Below are 14,249 nucleotides of genomic sequence, written 5' to 3'. Positions count from 1 at the left end.
AAGGCAATAAAATTGAGCTTCAATGAAATTAAGGAAACACATCCTTTGGAGCTTTAGGAATTATTTGGGTAGACGATGCTTTTGCAAAATGGAGCATGAGGAAAATGATGTTATGTTCTTCATTCACCTTCGAGTAATTTACCTTTTAATGAAAGTTTATAAAAAATCATAAACAAAATCACCTACTGGAAATTCATATTTTCAGATTTCAAAGCATAAAAAAAAAATCCAATTGTTAAGATTCTTGCAAGGTTCAATACAACTTATTTCAATTATACTCAAACTATATCATGATTCCCCATTTAACAATGTAAATAAATAGCTCTCAACCATATTGATTCATAATTCCACTAAAAGATCACTCACACGAAAAAGGACTCATTTAATTCAATCTGTAAGACATTCAAAACCCATTAAGTTCAAAGGGTCAAAGTTTCAAGAACCATTAATTCACGCTACAATTCCAAATACCCATATAAAAAAACAGATATGAAAAATAGACCAAACAAACAAGAATAAACCAACCCAATATTGTCTTTCAAAAAATTAATTGCTTCTAAGACGAAACAAATAAAGACTTAGGTTTAATTAGACCATATATATAAAAGAGAACAACATTAATTTTTTAAACCGAGGGTTTGAAACAGTATAAAATTCCTAAGTTTCGAAATTTTTTGGGGGAAATCAAAAACGAAAAAAGGAGAAGGTGAGTGAGTGAGAGGGAGGGAGAGAGAGAGAGAGGTCGACTTACCCGGGAATGGAGTGAAGTGAGAACTCGTCCGTGGAGTGAGAGACAGAAGGGAAAAACACAATGTGAATAAACAGAGAGAAAAAACGTTATGTGAATAATAATAAACTTTTCCACTACTACCGCGGGAAAGCTCCGTGAGAAATATTTTTCATAATTATAAGAAAATAAAAAAAATTCAAAAATTTTCATACACACTAAGTCTGTGGGAATATTTAAAAACGTTTATTTTTTTTATTTTTTAAGTTTCCACTGTCTTCCGTGAGAAACTTTTTCAGTTTTATATAATTATTTTTTTAATGACTTTTTCACAGAATCAGAAGGAACTAAACGACATGCATTTTTGAGCTAAAACATTCCCATGGATAATCAATGGGAAATGTCATTATTTTTTCCTATAAAAGAAATTTTAATTTTCCCATTGAATTTCGGTGGGAATTGCAACTGACAATTTTTTCGTGGGAAATTTCTGTGGGAAAATGGTTGTTTCTAGTAGTGGTTACCTGCAAGTGTTAGTTTTAAATGCAAATAAGTAAAAGGAATGAATGGGGTCGTACCTTTGCAATAGTATCGCTTCAAATGAGTTACGTTCCAGTTGTTCGGTAGTTGTTGACCGTTCATTGCTCCGAGTTTGTACAATCATTTTTCGGTGATCTCGATAATTTGATATGGCCCTTCCCAGTTCGGGTTCTGGGTTCTTAGTATGACCTTACTTAACACTAAGTCCCCTACATTGAAGTGTCGAAGGTTGGACCTTCGATTGTAATACCTCTCGATCCGCTATTCTTTTGCAGCCAATTGGACAAGGGCGACTTTGTACCTTTCATCTAATAGCTCCAGGCTCGTGTTCATGGCCTCGTTGTTTGATTCCTTGGTTGCATATCAGAACCTGAGACTTGTTTCTCCGACTTCGACCGATATTAGAGCTTCGCACCGTAAACCAGTGAGAACGGGGTGGCCCCGGTACTGGACTTCGAGGTCGTGCAGTATGCCGACAGGATTTCGGGCAGGATTTCCTTCCATTTTCCTTTGGCGTCGGTTAACCTCTTTTTGAGGTTTTGGAGTATGGTTTTGTTGGTCGATTCTGCTTGTCCGTTCCCATTAGGGTGGTAGGGCATTGATAGGATCCTTTTGATCTTATGGTCTTCGAAAAACTTGCTTACTTTGCTGCCGATGAATTGTTTCTCGTTGTCTCACACGATCTCGGGCGGCGTTCTGAACCGACATATGATGTGGTCCCAGATAAAATCGATGACTTCTTTCTCCCTGAACTTCTCATATGTCTGGGCTTCCACCCACTTAGAAAAATAGTCAGTCACAGATAATATAAATTGATCCTTACCGGGTGTCCTTGGAAGGGGGCCAACGATGTCCATCCCCTATTTTATGAATGGCCATGGTGATAAAACTGAATGCAACATCTCTCCGGGTTGATGAATCATCAGAGCATGTCTTTGAGATTCATCACATTTTCATACGAACTCCTTCACGTCCTTTTCCATGTCGATCTAGTAGTAGCCGACTCTGATTATCTTTCTAACCAATGATTCGGCACTTGAATGATTTTCGCAAGTGCCTTCGTGAATTTCACTCAGAACATACTTGGTATATCCTGGTCCTAGACATATCACGAGTGGGCCTTCGAATGTTCTTCTGAACAGGGTTCCGTCTTCGAACAGACTAAATCAGGTTGCCTTTGTACGCATGGCCCTCGATTCTTTTGAATCTAAGCGCAGTTTTCTGATTTTTAGATATTATATATATATATATATATATATATATATATATTTGTTTCTCCAGTCCCAAGTCAGGCTTGTTGAGTTTATTTTTACGTGTCCTTCCTCTACTACTGATCTCATGAGTTGTACGACCAACCCCGAGTTGAACTCATCGTCCTCGACCGACGATCCCAGGTTAGCAAGGGCATCAGCCTCACTGTTTTGATCCCGAGGTACGTGTTGTAGATTCCACTCCTTGAATCGATGTAATGTTACCTGCAACTTATCCATGTACCTTTGTATTCGTTCTTCTCAGACCTCAAACGTCCCATTAACTTGGTTCACCACAAGGAGGGAGTCGCACTTAGCTTCGATCACCTCCGCCCCCAAGCTTTTGGCTAGTTCGAGACCTGCAATCATGGCCTCATATTCGGCCTCGTTGCTAGTTAATTTAACAGTCCTAAAAGAATGTCTAACTATATTGCATGTCGGTGGCTTCAATACGATGCCAAGTCCGGACCTTTTTGCGTTTTAGGCGCCGTCCGTACAGTTGGTCCAGATCCCCGAAGAAGTCCCAGAGTTCAACAATAACTCTCTTTCGACCTTGGGTATTAGGGACCACGTAAAGTCGGCTACAAAGTCTACCAAAATTTGAGATTTAATGGTGGTTCGGGGCCGATATGCAATATCGTACCCACTGATTTCCACATCCCATTTGGACAATCACCCCGAGATCTCTGGTTTATGCATTATATTTCACAATGTGTAAGTAGTCACAACACATATGGGATGACATTGCAAATATGATTTCAGCTTCCTAGAGGCATTTAGCAAAGTGAGCGCCAACTTTTCTAGGTGAAGATACCTTGTTTCGGCCTCGCCAAGGGGTCCTACTAACATAGTAAATTAGAAATTGTGTGCCTTTCTCTTCTCGGACCAGGACTCCACTTACCGCTATGTCCGATACTTCCAAGTGCAAGTATAGTTGTTCGTCTGTCTTCGGCGTGTGAAGCAGAGGTGGGCTCGATAGATACCGCTTGAGTTCCTTAAAGGCCCGTTGGCACTCCGGTGTCCATGAGAAGTTATTCTTCTTCTTCAATAGTGAGAAGAATTGGTGGCTCTTGTCAGAGGACATTGAGATGAATCTCCCTAGGGCATCTATGCGTCCGGTTAATCTTTGCACGACCTTCACGTTGTCCACAATCATGATATCTTTGATGGCTTTGATCTTGTCGGGATTGATCTCGATTCCCCGATTGGATACCATGAATCCGAGGAATTTACCGGATCCAACACCAAATGTACATTTCTCCGGGTTCAGCTTCATATTATACTTCTTCAATATGCTGAAGGTTTCCTGCAAATGTTTCAAGTCCTCTTCTCGCATGGACTTAACCAACATTCGTCAATGTAAACCTCAATTGATTTTCCTATTTGTTCCTCGAACATCCGATTTACTAGGCATTGGTAAGTGGAATCGGCATTTTTAAATACAAATGGCATCATGTTATAGCAATAGGTGTCATACTTAGTGATGAAAGAGGTTTTTTTCCTGATCGCCCGGGTTCATCCATATTAGGTTGTACCCGGAGTAGGCGTCGAGAAAACTGAGAATCTCATGGCCGGTCGTGGCATCGATCATGCAATTGATGTTGGGCAAAGAGAAGGAGTCCTTGGGACATGCCTTATTCAAATCCTTATAGTCTACACACATTCTTACTTTTTTTTTTTAGGGAATACCACTACGTTTGCTAACCAATCCGGATATTTAACCTCCCGAATGGACCCTATTTTAAGGAGTTTAGATATCTCGTCCTTGATGAAAGCATGTTTGACCTCGAACTGGGGTCTCCTCTTCTGCTTGACCGGGTGGAACTTCGGGTCTAGGCTAAGCTTGTGAGTGATTATTTTCGGCGGGATCCCTGTCATATCAAGGTGGGACCAAGCGAAATAATCTTTTTTAGCTATAAAAAATTGAATGAGTTTTTTCCTAAGCTCGGGGTTTAACCCCGTGCCCAGGTATACTTTTCGATCGGGCAAGTGCTTAATTAGTACGACTTGCTCCAGTTCCTCGATCGTTGATTTTGTAGCATCGGAATTGTAGAGGGCTATGAAAGATCTGGGGACTCCGTAGTCTTCGTCCTCGTCTGCCCCTCGTTCCTCCGATTTTGTCGAGGCTAGTATCTATGATTGCTATTTGGCCCCGTTTTTGACCATCCGATTCAGATCCTCCGATGTCGAGAATGTGGATGTCGGGATCACCTCATCGACTAAAAACATCTCCTTGGCGGCCGGTTGTTCCCCATAAATTGTGTTGATTTCTCTAGGAGTTGGGAATTTCAGCACTTGGTGTAGTATCGAAGGTATTTCTCTCATATTGTGAATCCATGGCCTCCCGAACAAAGCGTTGTATCTCATATCCCCTTCGATTACATAGAACTTAGTACGGTTCCGGCAACGTTCACTGATAATGTTATCTCCCTTTTGGTGATCTTGCATGACATGTTAAACTCGTTCAAGACTCAGACCGCAAGTACGATCTGATCTTGTAGGACGAGTTATTCTACGACCCTCGATCTGATGATCTTGGTTGAGCTACCTAGATTAATTAAAATTCGAGATTTATTTACGAGTACCGATATCACCAGTGCATTATTGTGGGGCTGTACGATCCCCTCAGCATCTTCCTCGTTGAAAGACAAGGTTCTTTCTGGTATGTGATCCCGAGTCCATTTTTCCCTTGTGATGGATACTTTGGTGCTATTCAGCATCGGCTCTTAGGGAATGTCGACCCCACCGATGATTATGTTAATGATATGGTGAGGTTCCTCCTGCTCGGCCTACTTATTATAATCCTTGTTCTTGAAGTGGTTCTTGGCCCGATTACTCAGGAACTCTTGGAGATGTCCGTTGTTGAACAGTCGGGCCACCTCTTCTCTTAATTCTTGGCAGTCTTCTATTTTGTGGCCATGAGTTCCATGATATTTGCACATTAGGTTGGGATCCATTTGGTCTGGATCAGACTGTAAAGGTCTAGGCCATTTGGTATCTTTGATGTGTCCGATGGCAGATACGATAGCGGCGACATCGACGTTGAAGTGTTACTCTGATAATCATGGCACTTCTTTAGGTCTGACGGGCATGTCGAAGATAATTTTGCTCATGAGTCCTTGGTTGCTTTGATCTCAGTCATTTTTCCTTTCATTTCTCATAGGGTTCCGCCCGGACCCCCTGCTTCTTTGGTCTCCATTGTACGGCTGATACCGATCCCTGTTTGATCTCGGTTCACGATCAATTTATCTTTTGACTCTGTCGATGGTTCTGACGGGATACACGGACTCGGAAGGGACCCCAAGTTGATCATATTCGACCCTGATTTTCAATTGATACCGGCTATGGACATCGACCCAAGTGACATCCGAATATTCTACCAAGTTCTGTTTCAACTGCTGTGAAGCCAACAAGCTCTGAATGTTGTGTCCTTGGGTGAAAGTCTACACAACCCAATCGTCAGCGACCGGTGGAAGGTCCTTCTTTACATTTGAAACTTCTCTAAGCATCTCATTATCCTTCTGTTTTACTCTAAAAAGGTCTGACTTCCTGGTCTCGACCTTAATATCCCCGACATTCACTTTTACGTAGGAATCTGTAATCATAGAAAACGAGTCGATTTAGGAGGTAAGTTATGATACCATATCATAGCTCCATTTTACAGTGTCTCCTCGAACCTTTTCAATAAGACAAACTCGATCTCATCATCCTCCAAGTCATTCCCTTTGATGGCACATGTATAGGAGGTCACATGCTTATTTGGGTCGGTCGTTCCGTTGTACTTAGGAATCTTGGGCATGCGAAACATTTTAGGGATCGTCTTTGGAGTCTCACTCGGAGGAAAAGGTTTTTGAACGAATTTCTTGGAATCCAGGCCTTTCAATATCGGCGGTGCCCCTAAGTTAGTCACCGATTCTGGGTTAGCCCCCGATTCATTTTCATTCGACCTCTCTGCGACCAGTTCATCCCTGCGGGCTTCCCGGGATGGATCAGGTTCAATTCTGCTCGGCACGCAGCTTTGGTTCTGTAACTGGGATATCGCCGCCTGTTGAGCCTGTAACATTTCGAAGATCACCTATAAATTGATCCCGTCTCCTCTAACATTTTTTTATGTATTTTGGGATGCCGATCGGGCTCCACCACGGATGCTATTCTCGGGGTTGGTAGCAGATTTGTGCTTATGTCCACATGCGAGTTAGCGTCAACCGGGTCCGCGATCGGAATTCCGATGGGATCAACAGGTAGCACCTCGTCAATGGGCACTATGTTGTTATTTCCACCGTGATGAACAGACTCATTGTCAACATGTAAGGGTGTTAACTGAGAGTTTGACATTTTGAGCTTTAACCTGAAATTAGAGACACTTCAAAGAACAAGTGTAAAGTAGTGTGTGTTATGGGCTATTATCCTTAGCCCAGGTTGGGTGCCAAAGTGTTTACCCTCAAAATCAGATAACAATTGAATTTGTAAGTGGTTTTAAGGATATGCGGATTAACTTGATACAAAGTGATAAATTATGTTGCAATTGAAATAAATAACGACAAAGTAAATTCAAACCACACGAATTGGAAGATTTCAGTCTTGGAAGACCTGTCACCCTCGAACCAGATGTACTTTGATCGGTCTTAAGATACAGATGAATAAGAGCTTAAAGATAAAAATAATAATGTATTGCTTTTGAGTGCGTGTTACAATGTATTTTTTGAATTATCAGACCCCCTTTATATAGTAGAAGAGTCCAGGTATAATTCTATAAACGGTAAATAAATATCTTGATTTACTGATTGACGATCCCTTATCGATACGTGCTGTGATTCCTGCCATAATATCTGACCGGTCATGGATATTTCGGCCTTATGTTGGCTATGCTAACAATGTTTCTTCGAAGGCAGGCGTTCTGCCCCGTGTTCTAACTCGGTGGGACTTGAGGTCGATCTTCAGTCCTTTATTGCCATGTTTTGAGCATGATCTACCGTGTCGCAGGCGAGCTTGATTTTGATCGTATACAAATAGTTCCCTCATTTTTTTGGAGAGTAGACGACGAGAAACGACATGAGCTTCCGATTCTTACTTCGATACCCCGTGACAAAAAGGACAAAACAAATAAAACGTCTCGTCAGTCAAGTCTTAATGGTATTAAATGCTTGTCAGCCGTCAGTCGGCCATTCCTGGATGCGAACCACTGCTTAAAAACTATAAATATCACTTCATTTGTTCATTTAAACCTTACATCCAAGCCTTATGCCCTCGTACATAAGAACATCAATATCAAGGTGAATTAAATTCCCAAAGAGTACACTACAACAACCAATCTGTAACGACCCAGACTGTCGTTTTGAGAGAATTAGCTCTGAACCCCTATTTTATTGCTTCTCCTAATTGAGTTGGTGGTTATGTGACTTGCCGGGAAGATTTGTTTTTGGTTTCATAGTGAAATGGGATACATAGTCCCTAAAATGAAGGTTTAAGTCATAGGAATTGACCGTAGTTGGAACTGTGTGAAGACGACTCTGAAATGGAGTTTTGATTGTTCCTATAGCTTCGTAGGGTAATTTTGGTCTTAGGAGCGTGTTCGGATGTTGAATTGGAGATCTATATGTCATTTTAGTGTCAATTGGCAAAAGTTAAAAAATGGGATGATTTTTGAGAAGTTTTACCGGGAGTGGAATTTTAGATATCGGTGTCGGATTACGACTTCGAAAGTTGGAATAGGTCCGTAATGTCAATTATGACTTGTGTGCAAAATTTGAGGTCAATCGGACTTGATTTGATAGGTTTCGGCGTCGGATGTAGAAGTTTGAAACTTTGAAGTTTATTAGGCTTGAATCGATATGTAATTCATATTTTTAGCATTGTTTGATGTGATTTAAAGATTCGACTAAGTTCATGTGATGTTTTAAGACTGGTTGATATATTTGGTTGAGGTCCCGTGGGCCTCGAGTGAGTTTCAGATGGTTAACAGATCATTTTTGGACTTAGAAGATTTTCTGGAGCTGGGTTGATTCTGGTGTAATCGCACCTGCGCATGGTTGACTGCAGGTGCGAGCCCACAGATGCGAGTAATGGGGTGCAGGTGCGGGGCTAAGGGAATTGTCCAGTGGTTGTAGGCGCGGTGAGAGGGCCGCAGAAGCGGAGTCGCTTCTGCGGGGGATCGATCACAGAAGCGGGCGAGTGCTTGGGGAGGCTTCCGCAGAAGCGGATGAGGGATCGTAGAAGCGCATACGCAGATGCGGAGATTTGCACACAGGTGCGGAACCTTGGGATTTAAGTGAACTTCGCAGAAGCGGAATTTGGTCCGCAAAAGCGGAAAGCCTGGCAGATTCTATTAATTCAAGGGCTCAGGATTTTTATCATTTGTTGGACATTTGAGCTCGGGTTTATGGAGTTTTGAGAGCATTTTCGAGGGATTTCTTGAGGTAAGTCCCTTGTGCTTATTATTTTTTTAATCAATAATCTTGTTTCCCCGTTGATTTTCCCACCTAGATTATGTGTGTTTAAGGTGGAATGTAGGAGTTTGAGGCTAGGGATTTGAAGAGTGTAATTTGGGGATTTGAGTGGCGACTTGGTGTCGAATTTTGGTAATTTTAGTGTGGGTGAAATAGTGGTTGAATGGGTATTCGTATTTTGTTACTTTAACCGATTTTGAGACGCGGGCCCGAGTCGACTTTTAGGGCAATTTTTTGATTCCTTGCTAAAGTCATAGATTTATGATTTGAATTAGTTTCTTGTAATTGTATTCATGTTATGAAATTGCTTTTGGTTAGATTTGGACCATTCGGAGTCGGAAAATCGAGGGAAAGGCATTCTTACTGATTGATTGAGCGACATTTGAGGTAAGTGACTTGTATAATCTTGTGTGGGAAAAATTTCCTTAAGATTTGGTACTGTTGTAACAATTTGTGATATGTGAGCATCGTGTACGCGAGGTGACGAGTGCGTATACAGGCTGATTATGAAAAATTCGGTTCTTGCTGATTTGTCATCTTTTAAAATATATTAACTGAGTTGTCTTCTTTTAAAATACATTATCTGAGTTGCCTTAGCATATATAGTGATCATGTTTAGTCTAGCATAGCATGTCTACGTGCCTTAACTCTTACTTGCAATTTGTGCAACATGCTTAGTTGTATTATCTACTTTCCTTAATTTGAATTAAATCTTTAACTGTAAGATTCTTGCTGAAAATTTGTATTTTCCTTCGATTACCCGCTGCATATTTACTTTGGGACTACGAGGCGGTTCATCGGGAGATCCCCCTATACTGCATATTTACTTTGGGACTACGCGGCGGTTCCTCGAAAGATCCCCCTGTACTGTATATTTACTTTGGGACTACGAGGAGGTTCCTCGGGAGATCCCTGTGTAGTGCATATTTACTTTGGAACTACGAGACGGTTTCTCGGGAGATCCCCCTGTACTGCATATTTACTTTGGGACTACGAGGCATTTACTCGGGAGATACCCCCTATACTGCATATTTACTTTGGGACTACGAGGCGGTTCCTCGGGTGATCTCCCTGTACTACATATTTACTTTAGGACTACGAGGCATTTACTCGGGAGATCCTCCTGTACTGCATATTTACTTTGGGACTACGAGGCGGTACCTCGGGAGAACCCCTGCTGTGTACCTCTATTTATTGTGATGATATTTTCTGAAATTTCTTATTGTTTAAATTCTATGTCATTTCAAAATATTATTATATCCTCTACTTTACTTTTCTTTTAAACCAGTAGGGCCCTGACCTGACCTCGTCACTACTCTATCGAGGTTAGGCTTGGTACTTACTGGGTACCGTTGTGGCGTACTCATACTACACTCTGCATATTATTTTGTGCAGATCTAGGTTCTTTCCACCAGACCAGATACCAGTGAGCCAGATCGTACGTGGAGACTTCTAGGTATGCAGACCTTGGAGTCCCCCTCTATTCTTACTATGTTGTATTACTTATCTTTCTTTAGACTCTAATGTATATAGACACTTAGTATTTGCTCTTAGAAGCTTGTGACTTGTTTCCACCGGGTTTTGAGAGTTGTAATTATTAAATGATATTTTTATATTTATATATCATGTGTTGAGATGTGAGTTCAATTTATTATTCATTGATTCCGTAAATTGTTAGGATTACCTAATTTTAGAGATTAAGTGCAATCACAACACTCTACGGAGGGAAAAATGGGGTCGTGACACAGTCTCTCCGGAGGCGGAGCAACAATTTTAACTTTATGAGTTCCGAATTTAAGAACGGCGACTTTAACTGCTAATGATTGAATTCTAAATTTAATACTTATATATTTAATGGATTCTTAACACAAAATAACTGTTTGAGCTAAAACTATTGGATTCAGTCGAATTCATAACGCGGCTTCTACGTCTATCGGAGACATAGGGTTCGACTCGTTGTGAAAAGTAAATACTTGTAATAGAGAGAATTTCCACTTTTTATGAACTCTATACCTAACAAATCCAAATTAATCGGACTAGTAAATATTTTATGTATATAGTAAAATGATTGGACAGATTTAGTCATGAGTTGTTAATAATGCTTCTCTCTCTTTCCATTACATCGACGTCCCTTTCTTGAGTCCAACATTTCAACTTGTGAACTAGCTTTAATTTTCGAAAATCTGTCTCCTCAGTCTTCCCCAAAATTAAAGTACGATTCTAAGTTTATTAGCAGTACTGGCCGTTACAATGAATCGACAAAAGTGATGATCGATCTTCATAAAATGGTGAGCCATAATGATGCACCCCGCTCAATTACCAAACAAGATTACCGAACAAAAGTTTCATCATTTTTCTCCGATTGGTTTGTGTTTGTTGGTGGAACTTTAGTGGCTTTACTGGTATTGTTGGCCTTATGGTCATTCATCAGCCCAAATCCTAGTTTTTCTACCATTATTATCTCCAAGTCCAATACTTTGGACTTTAATTTAAATCAAGATTCGCAAGAAGCAGCAAGTTTTTATGATGATCCAGATTTGAACTACAGTATAGAGAAGCCAATAAAAAACTGGGACGAGAAGCGAAATAAATGGCTAAAGCTTCATCCGACATTTAATCCTGGTATAAAAGAACGGATTCTTGTCGTTTCAGGTTCACAGTCGACACCGTGTAAGAACCCCATCGGCGATCACTTGTTGCTGAGGTTCTTCAAGAATAAGGTACGAAAGGTATTTATGAAAGAGTAGCATATTTGTTTCTCAAATTCAAAGGTAGTAATTAAGTTTCAATTTTAGAAAAATATACTTAACCCGTTATCCTTATTTTCACGGTTCTAAGTTTCTGTAACCTCTATTATAATTTTTAGATTTAAGAGTTACTCATATAACAGCTACAATAATTTATTACTACTACGTACAATTATTTTCGAATAACGGAGTAATTTTTATGTAAAACAGGTGGACTACTGCAGAATCCACGGGTACGATATTTTCTACAATAACGTATTATTGCAACCGAAAATGTTCTTCTTTTGGGCAAAAATGCCCGCTGTTAAAGCAGCTATGGTAGCTCATCCAGAAGCAGAGTGGATTTGGTGGGTGGATTCAGATGCTGCCTTCACTGACATGGATTTCAAGCTACCTTTGGACAAATACAAAGACCACAACTTTGTTGTCTACGGTTGGCCCAAATTAATCTACGAGAAGAAGAGCTGGACAGGTAACTGTTTGGATTAAACTTAATTAGATGTCAAATCAATAATCGAATCATAATAATCAAGAGCCCAGAGTGTCCGCTACGGATTTGGCCGAACAAACCCTATATGTATCTTAAAAATTCATTAATTATTTATAAAAAATATTAATTTAAAATTCAATAATATCGAACCCATAGGATTCAAATATTGGCTCCGCCTATGAAAATAACCTGTCTCTTTGATCAAGATAGGTCAATAACGATTTATTACTCAGTTTGCCTGGCCTGTCCAAATCTCCCATCCTTTTTATTTTTGCTTTTTGAAAGAAGTGTGAAATTTTTTGTATTTTGTTTTTTAAAAATTATTGGTTTAAATTTTTTTATTTTATTACATAGGAGATATGAGAAGGGGAAGGAATTATGGAAGTCGAACTCACACTTATTATGATGACTTTGACTCATGTCATTAGACTGTAAATTTTGATTATTGATTAGAATTTTGGCTCTGTCAAGTTAAACTATTTTGATCATTTTAATCCATTAACTTTTTATGGGTCTAATCCAATCCGTTTAAACTTATGCCAACAATTATGTGTATTATAAAATATAAATTTATTTTGCTACTTCCGCAGGTCTCAATGCCGGAGTGTTCTTGATTCGAAACTGTCAATGGTCAATGGACTTAATCGAAACTTGGGCAAAGATGGGTCCACAGTCAACGGAGTACGATAAATGGGGTCAAACTTTACAGTCAACTTTCAAAGACAAGAATTTTCCACAGTCCGATGACCAATCAGGTCTGTCCTATTTACTTTTGAAGGAAAAAGACAAATGGGGTGACAAAATTTACTTAGAAAGTGAGTACTATTTCCAAGGTTATTGGGTAGACATTATAGGCCAACTTGATAATATCACAGACAAGTACCTTGGAATAGAGAAAAAAATGCCTAGCTTAAGGAGGAGACATGCAGAGAAGGTAAGTGAGAGGTACGGTAAGCTTTGGGAAGAGTACCTTATTAAGGATAAATGGAGGAGGCCATTTATTACACATTTTACTGGTTGTGAACCTTGTAGTGGTGATCATAATCCGATATATTCTTGGGAAACTTGCTATAATGCAATGCAAAAGACATTAAATTTTGCTGATAATCAAGTGTTGAGGAACTATGGTTTTGTTCATAAGGATTTGCTTGATTCCTCTTCTGTTTCTCCCTTGTCTTTCGACTTTCCATCCAATTCCTTGGTATAAGAGCATAATCTGTGACGTATGGAATAGAAGCACATTACGAGTTCGAATCTTATTGCACATACAAAAATCTCATATTTAAGTGAAAAAGAATAGAAGTACGGACTCATTTTCCAACGAGTTTTGTGTCGGGTACCATTGGTCTCCACAGATGTTTAAACATATTGTTTTGTGTACTTGTGTTGATATTGATGATTGTGATTCCTTTTTTTTTGTTGATAAATTAACGATTATATTGTGATTTCCTTTAAAGATGTGAATACCTCTTTGTTCTTATTAGGTTTTATATATATTCCATACACTTGGAGTTGGATCCTTTTCTTAAAGTGGTCAGGTCTTTTTGTTCTTTCTGCATGCATGCAGCTTTAATGGAAAAAGCAGACAATAAATAACCAAACAAAAAGGGAAAAGTCGAATCTTTTTTCCTGTGATTGGGCACGTTGCATTCTTGGACATCGCTGGCGTTTAGTTCTTTTGACACCGTGTTTTAAGGGAAAAGGTGCTTAAATATACTCATGTATTTTTTAAAAAGGTTTGAATATACCGTTTGTTATACTATGAGTCCAAATATATCTCTATCGCTATACTTTAGGTTTAAATATACTTTTAATTTAAATAGAGGGACATGTGTCATCGTCATGTTGGCCAATTCTAAATATTTCCTAATTAATTAAAAAGACTTGAATCCATAACCATACTCATTACCCATACCCGAAAAGTAATTTTCTAAAGAAGTTTTTTTGTAAAAATTGAAAAAAAAAAAGATTCAACAAAATATTTTTATTTTTTTAAAAACTAATGCACTTGTAGTCCACTGATTTAGGAAAGTCTTTTTTTTTTCCGGT

The 14,249-nt window shown here is 39.4% G+C and overlaps 1 protein-coding gene across 1 annotated transcript; it reads left to right on the top strand.

Annotated features, from left to right (window-relative positions):
• The first annotated feature begins 11,038 nt into the window (after positions 1 to 11,038).
• On the top strand, positions 11,039 to 13,676 carry LOC107802150 (putative glycosyltransferase 7). The gene is made up of 3 exons (XM_016625597.2): positions 11,039 to 11,683; positions 11,921 to 12,182; positions 12,791 to 13,676. The coding sequence occupies exons 1-3, from the start codon at positions 11,231 to 11,233 to the stop codon at positions 13,405 to 13,407; spliced, it is 1,332 nt and encodes a 443-aa protein (XP_016481083.1). The 5' UTR covers positions 11,039 to 11,230; the 3' UTR covers positions 13,408 to 13,676.
• The last annotated feature ends 573 nt before the right edge of the window (positions 13,677 to 14,249 follow it).

This window comes from Nicotiana tabacum, chromosome 14 (assembly GCF_000715075.1).
Source record: "Nicotiana tabacum cultivar K326 chromosome 14, ASM71507v2, whole genome shotgun sequence".
Classification (NCBI taxonomy): Eukaryota; Viridiplantae; Streptophyta; class Magnoliopsida; order Solanales; family Solanaceae; genus Nicotiana; species Nicotiana tabacum.
This window is presented reverse-complemented; position numbering and strand designations above follow the sequence as displayed.